This window comes from Hibiscus syriacus, unplaced genomic scaffold, assembly GCF_006381635.1.
Source record: "Hibiscus syriacus cultivar Baekdansim isolate YM2019G1 unplaced genomic scaffold, ASM638163v2 tig00111393_pilon, whole genome shotgun sequence".
NCBI classification, from domain to species: domain Eukaryota; kingdom Viridiplantae; phylum Streptophyta; class Magnoliopsida; order Malvales; family Malvaceae; genus Hibiscus; species Hibiscus syriacus.
This window is the reverse complement of record NW_024063079.1, coordinates 628757-641927: the sequence shown is the minus strand read 5'-3', so window position 1 is coordinate 641927 and position 13171 is coordinate 628757. Positions and strand designations below refer to the sequence as shown.

Genomic DNA, 13171 nt, shown 5'->3' with positions numbered 1-13171 from the left:
TTTTATAAATATTTTGCTTAAAAATCCACTTAGTATATTGACATAATCATAATCCAAAATAAATAACATAGTTTAAGTTTATAAAATATGGGGCTCCAAATAGTACATATTATATACTCAAAATAAGGTCTATGATGTACATGCCCACTAAAATAATTCGACACATACTCTGATCAACGACGTTTAGAACTCTAATTTAGCGATGGTGCTCATCGATCCTCACCTAAGTACCTGAGAATGGAAACATATATCAACGCTAAGCCACAAACTCAGTGCCACACAAATAACACTACTATACTACATGCATTCATAACATATACATGCTTACAAGTATAGTCAGAGAAGCAATACAATAAATGTCATGCATGCCCATGACCACAACATATATCAAAGATGAGGTTCAGGTTATGGAGCTCAAACACTCATCTAAAGGAAACAATAATATGATTCGAGATTAGGATCAGGTCACGGAGCTCGAACGCTTATTTACAACACACAAGTAGACATCATGGTACAATCTAAGGTCACACGCGCATCATAAGATTCACACCCCTATAGCCTACAGCATAGGTATAAATGAGACATAGGTCACACTTGCATCATGAACGTACATCCAATATCTCCACATGACCAGTACCTCATGTGAGATATAGGTCACCTCTACATCTGGAGCGTCTGCATGGCTAGCCTACTCCTCTAGAGTAATAAATGAGTCTAGGTCACAAGAGCATTATAGTTGCATTCGATTAACATACTTTCAATGTCTTGGCACGACTCTTAGGATATCCAGATAATCCATCAAACATAATTGATGATCTTCATACACAAGTAACTTGGGTGTCCTCATCGTTTCTTGAGTGTCAAACAAAGACACTAGTCTTATGGAATCTTACCTCATAAGATTCTTATGATTATGACACATATCACATTATTATTGAATCTTCACTATCAAACTCTCATTATAGATTTAAATGTCGTATCATACGTCATTAACCATCGTATTTTTAGTAATTCTCATTATTATTTGAGTATCATTAATCTTCACGTTGTTAGTCAATTACAATATCTCTATAGTCCTCCCTCGAGTCTCACATCATTATTCAATCATTTCACAACTCAAACTCTTACTAGCATAGATTATTTCATTTACTTTAGCCTATAAAGGCATCAATAATTTCATCCCTCTAAAGACATTTTAGTAATTTATGACATTAAGTCATTTAACATTATCACTATCCACGTGATAAGTCTTTAATAGCCCGATACACGACTCAAGGTTGATTATTTGTTAGCAACTCTGTAGTTGCTCTCATCATATTTTCCCTCAACTCACCCTTGAACTGAAGAGACGACTGGTAGGTCACTGAATTATCAATATTCACATGATATGCAGTTTCTTTAGCAAACACTTATTGATATTACATGAACAATATCAATATTACATGAATAGTATTAATACTACATGATCAATATCAATAGTACAACCTAGAAATACAATGTTTTACTAGAGAAACACCCCAAACACACCCCAAAAGTTATTTCAAATTCATACTCATGACCCATACATAAACAAGGTCTATATGGATAGACATGCTCTCTACAAGAATATTGCACTTTGAATTGATGGTGCTGATTTTTTTTTTGAGGGTGTTATTCCCTTGGATCAAACAACCTCCAGACCTCAAAAAAGATAAATAATCAAATACTAAGCTTTACGAGCCCATCAATCCACAACTATTTTATAACGATTCATACAACAAATAAACATAGACAAGTTATATATATATATATATACACACATAACTAACCATGTGAGGTGGAATGATAATTTTTTTTATCGATCCATGTTAAAGTTTTCATTTTGCATATTTGTAACTCGATATCATTATTTCATGCGTTATGTTATGTTGTTGATCAATCAATATTTTTGTGTCATGTACACTAAATCATCATCCATGATCACTGGACAAATAAATTCCGAATGTTTGAAATTTTTTCTCGAGCGCTACTTATGACTACTAGGTAAGTAATTTTGGGTGACTGCTTTGTTTTCTTAAGTGTCACTCGTGACCGTTAGATAAATAATTTTGGATGTTTGATTTATTTTCATGAGTGTCACGCATGACCACTTAATCAAATTATCAAATTTATAAATTCATTGACACTCTCGTACGAGTCATTCATCAATGATTAATTCTTAATTCAATTCTCATTCAAATATGTTATAGAAGTATGTGTTAATCATTTAGGTCTTAATTAATCTTCATTAAGCCTTGGAAACAATTCTGAGTCATTCAAAGTTTCAAATTTCTAAATAGTCATTTAATCCAGTGGGTATCGATACTTTTTTAGAAGTATCAATGCTCACTTATATGGTATTGATACTCTATATGAGTACCGATACATAAAATTAGTTCAAAGTATACCCTATCATAAATATCCATACACAATTCTATGATATTGATACCTTACAGAGGTATCAATATTAAAAATTACTTCAAAGTTGCTTAATATTGATACCCTTATGCCTAAATTCCTTATATTTTTTTAAGATTTAAAATGTATCAATACTGTAAGAATAATACCTAAATCAAATAACAAAAATAATCTATTAAAATTTCAGAATTCACCCTACCATGATTCTAATCATTCTCTATCGCCCCTAGATCATTTCCTAAAACCACTAGTACTAACTACTTATCCATTGGCATAAGTTCTAACCATTTTTAACTCCAAATTCGTCTAAACAGCTTCAGATTATACATATAGATATAACACGCATCAAACATACATATGAACTCAGAAGACATTACATTTTTTGATTATATGTATTCTACCAAGAGTAGAAATGTATTATTATTTGCGAGAGATGCGGAGCTTGGAAATAATCGATGGAGGAGCAAATAAAAAATAGGAATATAAAAAATAATGATTAATGAAAGTAGGATTAGAATTTGAAGGCCAAAGGAGATGATGGAATTTAGAAAGATGGCGTGAAAGACAGGTAGGGCGCAACTTTAGCTGTTCTCCTCTTCAGATTCGGACAGCACACACACAATTAGTAACAATACATTAATCCCTGTTTCGGACATGGTTTTAGCTTTGGACAAACACTGAACAAACAACTCAGCTCCCATCGAATTTGGAGAAACAGAGAAAATCACAAAAAAGGAGAGAAATGAATGATCAAATATAGGCGATTGAAAGGCAGAAAAAGGAAAACAGGTAGAGAGAGAGCGTGGCCGTTTCAACAGCCACCTCTGTTTCTCAAACAACTTCCGGTTGGCCGCTTTCTGATTGTTTCTCGAGAAAAGTAAAAGGAACAGAGGAGAAATCCCAGAACCCCCCCCCCAATTTCTTTGTTAATACCCAATTGAGCCTGCTTTACCATTGTGTTGTCAGTTTCTGTGGTGTTCTGCAGGTAAATTTGTTTCATCGGTCTTTTTTTTTAAACACCCATTTCTAGATCCTCAGTTTTTGTTTTTGGGTGGTCTGAAAACTTTTTTTTTGTGTTGGAGATATTCTTCCCTTTGATCTTGACAAAGATGCATCGTAAAAAATTTTCCACAATGCGTAGTTTAAAGGTTTTAGATATATGTAAAGTCACGCAAGTTTATGCTCTTAACAACACCGGTGGTGGTGGAGGTGCCGGTGAAAAACTCTTCCAACAGAATCAGGACCATCTTAGTGTTAATACGGTTCGGCCTAAATCTATTCACAATGGCCAAGCTTCTAACGTGTCCCTTGGTTTTGCAAATGAGACCCTGCTTCCTTATGGCCTCCCTGTCTCCGATCTCCTTGAGCCCCCGATTGAACCATGCCTAAAGTTCGTTGATTTTATAGAAACTCTAGCTGATGTGTACCGTAGGATTGAGAGGTGTTCTCAGTATGAGAAATCTGGAATGTATCTCGAGCAATGTGCAATTTTTAAGGGCTTATCCGATCCAAAGCTGTTACGGATGACTCTTCGAGCTGCCAGGCAGCATAGCGTTGATGTGCATTCAAAGATTGTGTTAGCAGCGTGGTTGAGGTATGAGAGGAGGGAGGATGAGCTTGTTGGTACAAATTCAATGAATTGTTGTGGAAGAAACATTGAGTGCCCTAAGGCTACCTTGATAGCTGGTTATAACCCGGAATTTATTTATGATCCCTGTAATTGTTCTAAGACTCCTCGAAGGAAAATTGAGGATGACTTTTCAATTCAGGATGGGGAATGTTCTACGTCTGATGATTATGGGGATATGTCATTTTTCATTCGAGATGATGAGATTAGGTGTATACGGTCCAGTTTTGCTTCGTTATCAATTCCTTTTAGGACATTGTTGTATGGTGGTTTCAGGGAGTCTAAAAGAGAGAAGATAAATTTTACCCATAACAATATTTCAGTAGAGTGTATGAAAGCTGCTGAATTATATAGCAGGACCAAAAGATTAGATTCTTTTGGTCCACGGATTATTTTGGAGCTTCTTTCTTTCTCAAATAGATTTTGTTGTGACAATTTGAAGTCTGCTTGTGATTCTTATTTAGCATCTTTGATAAATGATATGGAGGATGCACTGTCTTTAATTGAGTATGGATTGGAGTAAAATGCGTATCTTCTTGTGGCAGCTTGCTTGCAGGTCTTTTTAAGGGAGCTCCCAAATTCAATGCATAGTCCTAATGTGATGAAATATTTTTGTTGTCCGGATGCAAAGGAAAGATTGGCTCTAGTTGGGCATGCTTCGTTTTTGTTATATTTCTTCTTGAGCCAAATTGCAATGGATGAAGATATGAAAGCTAACACTACTGTGATGCTTATAGAGAGTTTGGCAGAGTGCGCAATGGAAAGTTGGCAGAAACAACTTGCGTATCACCAGTTAGGTGTTGTGATGTTTGAGAGAAAAGAGTACAAAGATGCTCAAAGTTGGTTTGAGACAGCTTGTGAGTCTGGTCATATATATTCAAAAGTGGGTGTAGCAAGAGCCAAGTTCAAGCGGGGCCACAGGTATTCAGCTTACAAGATTATTAACTCACTCTTCTCAGAATATAAGCTAGTTGGGTGGATGCATCTAGAGCGTTCTCTGTATTGTGATGGGAAGGAGAAGATGTTGGATCTAGAGATGGCTACAGAACTGGATCCAACACTTTCTTTTCCATACAAGTATCGAGCTGTTTCACTGTTGGAGAACAACAAGATTGGAGCAGCCATCTCAGAAATTAGTAAAATAATCAGTTTCAAGGTATCCCCTGACTGCCTTGAGTTACGTGCCTGGATTTCGATTGCCATGGAGGACTATGAAAGAGCTCTTAGAGATGTTCGGGCACTTTTGACTCTGGAACCAAATTACATGATGTTTTATGGGAAAATGCATGGTGACCACTTGGTGGAGCTCCTACGTCCTTTTGTTCAACAGTGGAGTCAGGCTGATTGCTGGATGCAATTGTACGACCGCTGGTCTTCTGTCGATGATCTTGGTTCCCTAGCTGTTGTACACCATATGATGGCAAATGACCCTGGAAAAAGCCTTCTATGGTTCAGGCAATCTCTCCTCCTTTTAAGGTAACGTAACAAACTCTTTCACTGGTTGAATAAAATGTCCTTTTCTCTGTTGAATGGAAATTTCTTTATAGATTTGTTCTAATAGATTAAAATTTGTTTTTAACTCAATGGAAGAACTGCATTATTGCTTTTTAGTGAAGATGAACTACTTTATGCCCTTGTATAAATTACTGTTCATTTTCCTTTTCGAACTGGATCTAAGATTAACACTATGAACTTATGATAAGCCAAGCGATGTTTTTTTCTGTATTATTTTGAGATGTAGGTATCTTGCCGTCAAGATGATACCATATGGTATGTTATTGGAAATTTGATTCATCACTATATGCAGCCTAATTACCACTATTAGGAGATGTAAAGTAAAGCAACCCCCATTCCATGATTTTCATAATGGTCCTTGGCCTAAAAAATATTCTATAGTAAATGTTTGAATTCCATTCCTCATTTTTTTCCTAGTATTAGCTCGGTTTATTTTTTGAGGTTAACAAGTCTTCTCTTAGTTATAACTTATGGGTAATTACTATTAAATAAATTAACTTGTTCCTATCAAAAAAATAAATTAACTTGTATTTGACATGTTAACTCTAGTGTATCAAATGTGTTGTACATGTCAGTTGCAATCATAGTCATTGAACTTGCAATTCCTAACTATGGCACTTGAGGTTGTTTCTCAATGGCATTGATCTGGATAAATGAGGCATATAACTTCTTTCTACTCTAGTTTAATTCAAACATTGACAGAATGCAATATTCTTTTCACCTTAATATTCTCAGTTCTAACTTCTAAGTGTTTGCTGCTACTGGATACTGTAGGTTAAATTGTCAAAAGGCTGCAATGCGTAGTCTACGGTTGGCTAGAAACCATTCTACCTCAGAACATGAAAGGCTTGTCTATGAAGGATGGATATTGTATGACACCGGCCACTGTGAAGAAGCACTAGCTAAAGCAGAGGAGTCGATCTCCATCCAGAGATCATTTGAAGCTTTCTTCCTCAAAGCCTATGCTTTAGCAGATACTAGTCTTGATCAAGAGTCCTCAGCATATGTTATCCAACTTCTTCTGGATGCTCTTAGATGCCCTTCAGATGGACTTCGGAAAGGACAAGTGAGTACTTTTGGAGCAATTTTAACTTTTGCTATATAGTTCTGAAAAAAACCAAGCTCTATAAGTACAATGAATTGGTTTTGGGTTCTGAGTGATTTCATATTTCTGCAGGCACTGAATAATTTAGGTAGTGTGTATGTGGACTGTGAAAAGCTAGATCTTGCTGCTGACTGTTACATGAATGCACTGAACATTAAGCATACACGGGCACATCAGGGTCTAGCACGTGTATTTCATCTCAAAAATCAGCGTAAAGCTGCATATGATGAGATGACTAAGCTGATAGAGAAGGCATGCAACAATGCTTCAGCTTATGAGAAGCGTTCAGAATATTCTGACCGGGACATGGCAAAGAGTGATCTTGCTATGGCTACACAATTAGATCCCTTGAGGACATATCCATACAGATACAGAGCAGCAGGTAAATTCCTTGGCCACGGCTGTGGCTATTTTTCCCTAACAACTTTGTAAATTGCTGCATTCGGCCTTGATTTTGATTAGGCATTGCAGAATTGCAATGCCCTGTGACACGCTTTTATGCTACACTTGGCTATATAAGTATTTAACACAAGGAAAATTTTTATTACTACATATTGGACTAGCTTTTTTCAATCCCGAATACTGAATGCCGAGGCCATATTTCTTTTTATTCAATAATTTCTTGTTATTTGTTCTCATTCCTGAATACCGAGGCCATATTAAAGGATAGATGATGACAGATAACATTTATATTGATATAATTTAACAGAAATCTTGTTCTCATTTGGGACTAGCTTTCATATAACTTGTTCTCTTTATTGCATACTGAGGCCATCAAATTATTGAATAGAAAAAAAAAGCAACTATCGCCCATATGCAATTCAAGTTTAGAGTACAATAGTTGCTTGTTATTTGTTCTCATTCCTGAATACCGAGGCCATATTTGCATATGGGGCTTGCTTTTTTAAGTCTCTAACATGAAATTTCTGTCTTTCCAGTTCGAATGGATGATCACAAAGAAAATGAAGCAATTGTAGAGCTCACCAAACCACTAGCTTTCAAGCCAGACCTGCAGCTACTACATCTTCGAGCTGCTTTCCATGACTCAATGGGTGATTATATGTCCGCTGTTAGAGACTGTGAAGCAGCCCTATGTCTTGATCCCAACCATGCTGATACTCTCGATCTATATAATAAAGTTTGTGAGCTGGTTAAAGAAAAAAAAGTGAGAAAGTCAGAATCCTCATAGTCATCTCCTCTCTCGTAGACCTCTAGGCAACCTGAATCCTCATAGTCATCTCCTCTCTCGTAGACCTATAGGCAACCTGATCTTTGCCACCCTTTTTCTTTCGAGTATTTTTGTTTGATTACGAAGAAGGGACACCGTAATTGTTGGATAGGTCCCTGGGAAATTCAGAAGCACTGCCATGAAGATATGGAACCTAGGAGGAGAGAAAAAGGATAGTGTTTGGTGTGATAGAAAAAGAGAAAGGGGAAAATTAATGAACAAGGTAGCTTGTAAATATTTTTTCTGTATTAAGGATTGGACCCATATATATGTAAAACGTCCAGGCACACTGATGCTGCTACTGCGTGCTGCACTTTGTATTACTCTTGAAGGGGCCTTTGCCAATGCAACACTCAAAAGAACTATGTAAATGAAACCGCAGAAACCAATCCAGTCTGGAGATTTTACACTGTGTTACTGTTCTTTTTGCCAATGCCTTAGGTATTTTAACTCTTCTCATCCCGAATGTTATTGTTTTTCAAGCTTGAAATTTTCTCCTTGAAAAGAGGTTCATTCTCAAACAGTCTACAGTTATATATTTGATATCCATGCTATTTGTCTATTTGTTCTGTTTGATACAAACTTGCTATATTATATACTCCATTGACATAATGACAAATTAGCCGAATGGTCACTTTGACTTCTATTCTATTTTTAGAATATTTTAATCCTCAACGTTTCTATTTTTTATCAAAATAACTCATGTTGGATGGAAATCGTTAGTTTACTAACTGTCAATACATGTTGATGTGGTACTTCCACATGTGTCAAAAAGTTGACAAGTTGTATGTCACGTCACCAAAATGATGACATGACGTGTCAAATTACTAATTAAGCATGTGTGAAAATGTCACGTCAATAACATGCGTTGACAGTCAACTATCGGTTTTCATTTAATAAAGGTTATTTTGATCAAAATTGAAACGTTTGGAGATAAAATATTAAAAGAAAAAAGAATAGGGACTAAAATGACTATTTGTACAATCGTTCCAAGTTAATTTTGCCATTAAATAATTTTCATTCTATGTACCAAAAAAGAGGGGGGGAAACATTTTTCATTCTTTATTTTTCACCCGTATAAGTAGTCCAGTAGCAACTAAACTATCAACATCAAAGGGATCATAAAAGGAAATGTGTACTCTCTTGCCATAGCTACGAACTTTAGTCGTTGCCACATGGTGTTTGGATGATTCCAGGCTTCCAGCAAATGTTAACTTCACTTTAGAATTCACCATAGAAGTGTAATGGCCTTTTCCCATCCAACCTGTGATCCTTATAAAGTGAAAAATATCGGTTTTAATACATTGCACGAGATCCCCATAGTTTCAGTTGCTTCACAATTATTTCAACCACTCCTTTATCATCTCTTCTTTCATATGCATCACCTATTCCCTTTTTTCCCATCAACTCCAATGAATCTTTCAATTCCAGAAACCATATTTATCTTTATGGATGAAGGAATGAATGAAGCAAGGAAACGCCCCAGAAAGCTCAACTTAAACGCACCACTCTTATCGACAAGGCGACCTGCTGCTGGTGGATACGTTAGTGATGAAGTTTCTTGCAACAATTCCCTTGTGGGATGCAAAGATTCGAGTAACGGGATTCCGTTCTGCTGGGAACAGGCTCCCGGAAAGCCGAAGAACTCGGAGAGAAGTAACGACGTCGATGAATCTGAAACGCCTCGTCCAAAACCCCCACCGGGAAGATGGCGTCCACCAAAAGAGGCAACTAATGGGGATCATGATCACAGTCATGATCACCATGATGAAGGCTGCGATGCCGATGTGGATGACTACGATAACAGCGACGATATATTCTCGGATGCTGTGGAAGTCTTGTCACTAACGGAAGCAATAGACATTGTTGAGAAAACAGAAAAGTTGCATGGATCATCAAAGAGCTTAGAGCCTAGTGAAATGGATGGCATGAACTTAGCAATGAGTTTAGAGCACAGTGATTGTCCATCTCCAAGTTTCATAATCGAACGATTTCTTCCAGACGCCATAGCATTGGCTGCATCATCTGCTCTAAGCATGTCCAAAACAAAGCTTCCCTACCTCTACAATTATTCGGATCAGTCGCCATGTGTTTCCCAAGCAGTAATAAAACGATCATCACTGTCTTCTTCCCCAAAGCGTTGTGGGCTTGAAATGTTGTTGCCATGGCGGATGAAGCACAAGCTTTGTAGCGTAAGAAATCCAATCAGGGAAAGGCCAAACAATATTATACAACCAAAAGCAAGAGCAAAGCAGAAGAAATTGCTTTCATCAACTGTAGTGGATTCTGCAGAATGGAGATGTAAATAATCGAGGTTTGCTTTTGCTATGTATACACATATAGTGCATTAAAAGAAATGATTAGATGTACTTAATTGGGATCTCATCTATTTTTTATGAGTAGCTCTACCTTTTTTTTTCTGTTAGTTTTACAAATTATTTCAATTAAAATCTAATAATTTATTATTCTACTCTAAACTTAATTAAATGAATAATAATTCAAAATTTATAAAATTAATTTTTGAATTATTATTTTTTCCATTACATGATATTTTATTTTTGAAAATAAACTGGCCATTGCATTAACTAGAAATTGAGTCCATTACAGTAGAAGTAATAAAAGCAGGAACATCATAGACGAAAAACAGCGGCGTAGATCGGCCGACAGCCCAGTGAGCAAGTGAATGGGCAGCTCGACGAGCGGGAAGAACCTGAATATAGCGATGAGCCTCTAGGAGCAGGCGAGCATCATGTAGTGAAACCCGACAATAGACAGATCGAGGCGACGATGGAGCAATTGAGCAAGGACATTAGAAGTGTCGCTCTCGATAACCAGCCTAACCCTCCACCACACCAGCATCCACTAAGTCCTGCAGCGGCTGTACACTAGGCTTAACATCACTTTTATCATGTGCAACAACCGACTAAAGTGCATTAGACAACAGTCAAAATAATTCTTATGATATCTTAAAGGTTCATCGATTGCTTCAAGAATGTCTAAATAAAATATGGGAAGGTGGTCGGAACGACATCCACAATGAGTGATGATAATGAACTAAGGAGAGATTTGAGTTTTTAGGGTTTATTGAAAGAATGTGATGAATAAATAAAATAAAAGTTTAAGACTAATAGAGAGTTTTTTTCTTTTTCGTTGAATAATGTCTAAATTGATATTTTATATAAAATCTAAGAGACATGTTAAAATATAATCATTTTTGTTAACATGACACATCGTAATGAGAGTTAATTAATTACTTAGTGATTAAATTGTAATTAATTGATAATATAAGTGATTAAAATATAATAATTAAAAGTTAAGTGATCAAAACCAGAAGAAATCCAAAAAATGACCTTCACTATAATTTAACCAAAAGAATTTGAAAGATATATTTTCCTACTTTTCCCTCTCGCCAGGACTTTCTCACTGCTGACCGCCTCTTTTTGTTTCCCTTGTTATATTTCGATTTCTTGTTCCAAAATCATTTCCTTTTTTCTTCTCTAAAACGTTTGCATAACTCTCTTTTGCCTTAATTTGTCTCTCTTTTTGGCGCTCGAAGTTGAAGAAATAGAAACCCCAGAAAAATGGGGAAATCCACGAGAATGATCGATGTGGAGAAGTTGATATCTTATAGTGACGATCTGATGGAGGTGTTGAAGGACAGAAGGGACATTACCAACGTAACACAGTGTTTCCAGCACTTTAACGATCTCCGCTCGCATTGCGACTCTGATTCCAAAGAGGTTCATCGATTGCTTCAAGGTCTCTTTCCTTTTCTACTTCTCTTCGTTTCCGCAGAAATTAAGAGCAAAGGAATGAAAGTGCAGGAAGATATTTTTCCTTCTTTTTTTAAAACGCATAATATGAAGCAATGATCGAAGCTTGCAAGAAGAAAACAGAGAAGGCGAAGTCTGAAGTTGTCGATGGTGCTGAAATGGATTATCTGCAGAAGGAATTCCAAGAGGAATTTGAAAAAGAAAGTCAACTTAAGGAGGAGTTTAGATAAGTCTATGCATTTGTGGTCGTTTTTCTATAGATGATTCGTAAGGCTTCGGTTTTATGGTGTTTTATTTATTTGTCTCTTAAATCTTCTTTTATATGAACACGGCTATTTGCAATGAGATAATGGAGCTGGAGCGTCAGAGGGGTTCGATCGAAGAACAGAAGAAAAAGCTAAGGAAATTTGAGCAAGACAAACTCAAAGAACAGTAAGTTCAGTTCAGTAACTCCTATTTCTGTACCAATTCATGTTTGGTTGTTCTTATACTGTTAACTGTTCTTTGCATGAATGTATCTTAGAAAAATAAGAGAAAGTTCTTGACTTGAATTTCTAAACCTTGATGTCCATATATATGCTTCTTGGTGGTAATGTAGGTGTTTTTCCTTAAAAAGATCCAGCCTGGATTAATGCAAATGGGATTGGTGATGTTTGATTGAGGCGTGGTTTTTATCACTCAAACCACTCGATAGGTTTTTTATTTTATTTTATTATGCTTTTGTTTTAACTGATTTATTTTCCTTTTAAAAATAGATTTCCTCTTTTATGTAATAGGACCGGTCCTTATTTAAAGGGACATGAAATGGAAGCGGAATTTATATGAAAGCTCTACTAAGATCTAGCTCTCTCTCTCTCTCTCTCCCCTTAACGAGTCATAAAGTTTTAGTCTCCCTATTTCTTTTTGACGAGCTGAACTATCAATCCTATGATTTTTTTTCATCCCAAAAAAGTGTTGTAATGGCTACTATTCTTTTTTGTCTTTTGTTGAGTTAATGTCCAGATTTCAGAAATAATTATTCTTTTATCTTGCAGGAGAAAGCTTTCGATGTATGCATCTATAACTAATATTATTCCAGACTTGAAAGACCAATCCAAAATCTCAGGCCGTATCCTTCTGATAAAATATTATTTTTCCCTTCATCTTTTTTCATTTGCCAATTATGAGTTTCCTTTTTCATATTCAAAGTTGTTTTTATTTGCTTTATGACATTCTCCTTGATTTAAATTTATCACAGATGTAGTGGGTAGAGATAAAAAGGTGGTTAAGAAGTTTGAATTTGACCCATCAAATATGACTGCTTGTGATAGCCTATGGAAGATGATAAATTCCCAATAGCCATTGCTTATACTTTCTCTTGGATGATATATGCAACAAAATATGCAATGTTATGTGTTTCTAATGCCTCTACCCAAACATTTTCCATGACTAAATGCTTGATATTATGTGTAATAGATGATTTTAGTTCTTCGAGTCTTTCTTAGTTG

The 13171-nt window shown here is 36.0% G+C and overlaps 3 protein-coding genes and 1 pseudogene across 4 annotated transcripts in view; 3 read left to right on the top strand and 1 right to left on the bottom strand.

Moving 5' to 3' along the window:
- Positions 1–3502: 3502 nt before the first annotated feature.
- LOC120160866 lies at positions 3503–8074 on the top strand (annotated as a pseudogene).
- A 411-nt stretch (positions 8075–8485) lies between these two features.
- The window catches only part of LOC120160868 (squalene monooxygenase SE1-like), a 30813-nt gene continuing 26127 nt past the window's right edge, over positions 8486–13171 (bottom strand). The window contains exons 10-11 of the mRNA XM_039171194.1: positions 8547–8554; positions 8486–8497 (exon numbers count right to left, since the gene is read on the bottom strand). The gene's annotated coding sequence lies outside the window, so the exon portion shown is untranslated. The remainder of the gene's footprint in view (positions 8498–8546; positions 8555–13171) is intronic.
- Positions 9324–10220, top strand: LOC120160813. Its single transcript, XM_039171144.1, has one exon. The coding sequence runs from the start codon at positions 9324–9326 to the stop codon at positions 10218–10220; it is 897 nt and encodes a 298-aa protein (XP_039027075.1).
- LOC120160869 (kinetochore protein SPC24 homolog) lies at positions 11443–13154 on the top strand. 2 transcript variants are annotated; one of them, XM_039171196.1, is made up of 5 exons: positions 11443–11670; positions 11769–11910; positions 12015–12116; positions 12719–12792; positions 12928–13154. In XM_039171196.1, exons 1-5 carry the CDS (start codon positions 11493–11495, stop codon positions 13020–13022), a joined length of 591 nt encoding a protein of 196 aa, XP_039027127.1. In that variant the 5' UTR covers positions 11443–11492; the 3' UTR covers positions 13023–13154. The 2 variants fall into 2 exon arrangements, with proteins under 2 accessions (XP_039027127.1, XP_039027126.1); XM_039171195.1 differs by having other exon boundaries at positions 12922–13154.

What these genes read in the sequence shown, in the direction of transcription:
- LOC120160869 (XM_039171195.1), top strand. Translation starts at nt 11,493, where the DNA reads ATGGGGAAATCCACGAGAATGATCGATGTGGAGAAGTTGATATCTTAT. An exon ending in GGTTCATCGATTGCTTCAAG is followed by an intron (nt 11,671 to 11,768) that starts GTCTCTTTCCTT and finishes TTTAAAACGCAT; the next exon opens with AATATGAAGCAATGATCGAA. An exon ending in CCAATCCAAAATCTCAGGCC is followed by an intron (nt 12,793 to 12,921) that starts GTATCCTTCTGA and finishes AATTTATCACAG; the next exon opens with ATGTAGTGGGTAGAGATAAA.
- LOC120160813 (XM_039171144.1), top strand. Translation starts at nt 9,324, where the DNA reads ATGAATCTTTCAATTCCAGAAACCATATTTATCTTTATGGATGAAGGA.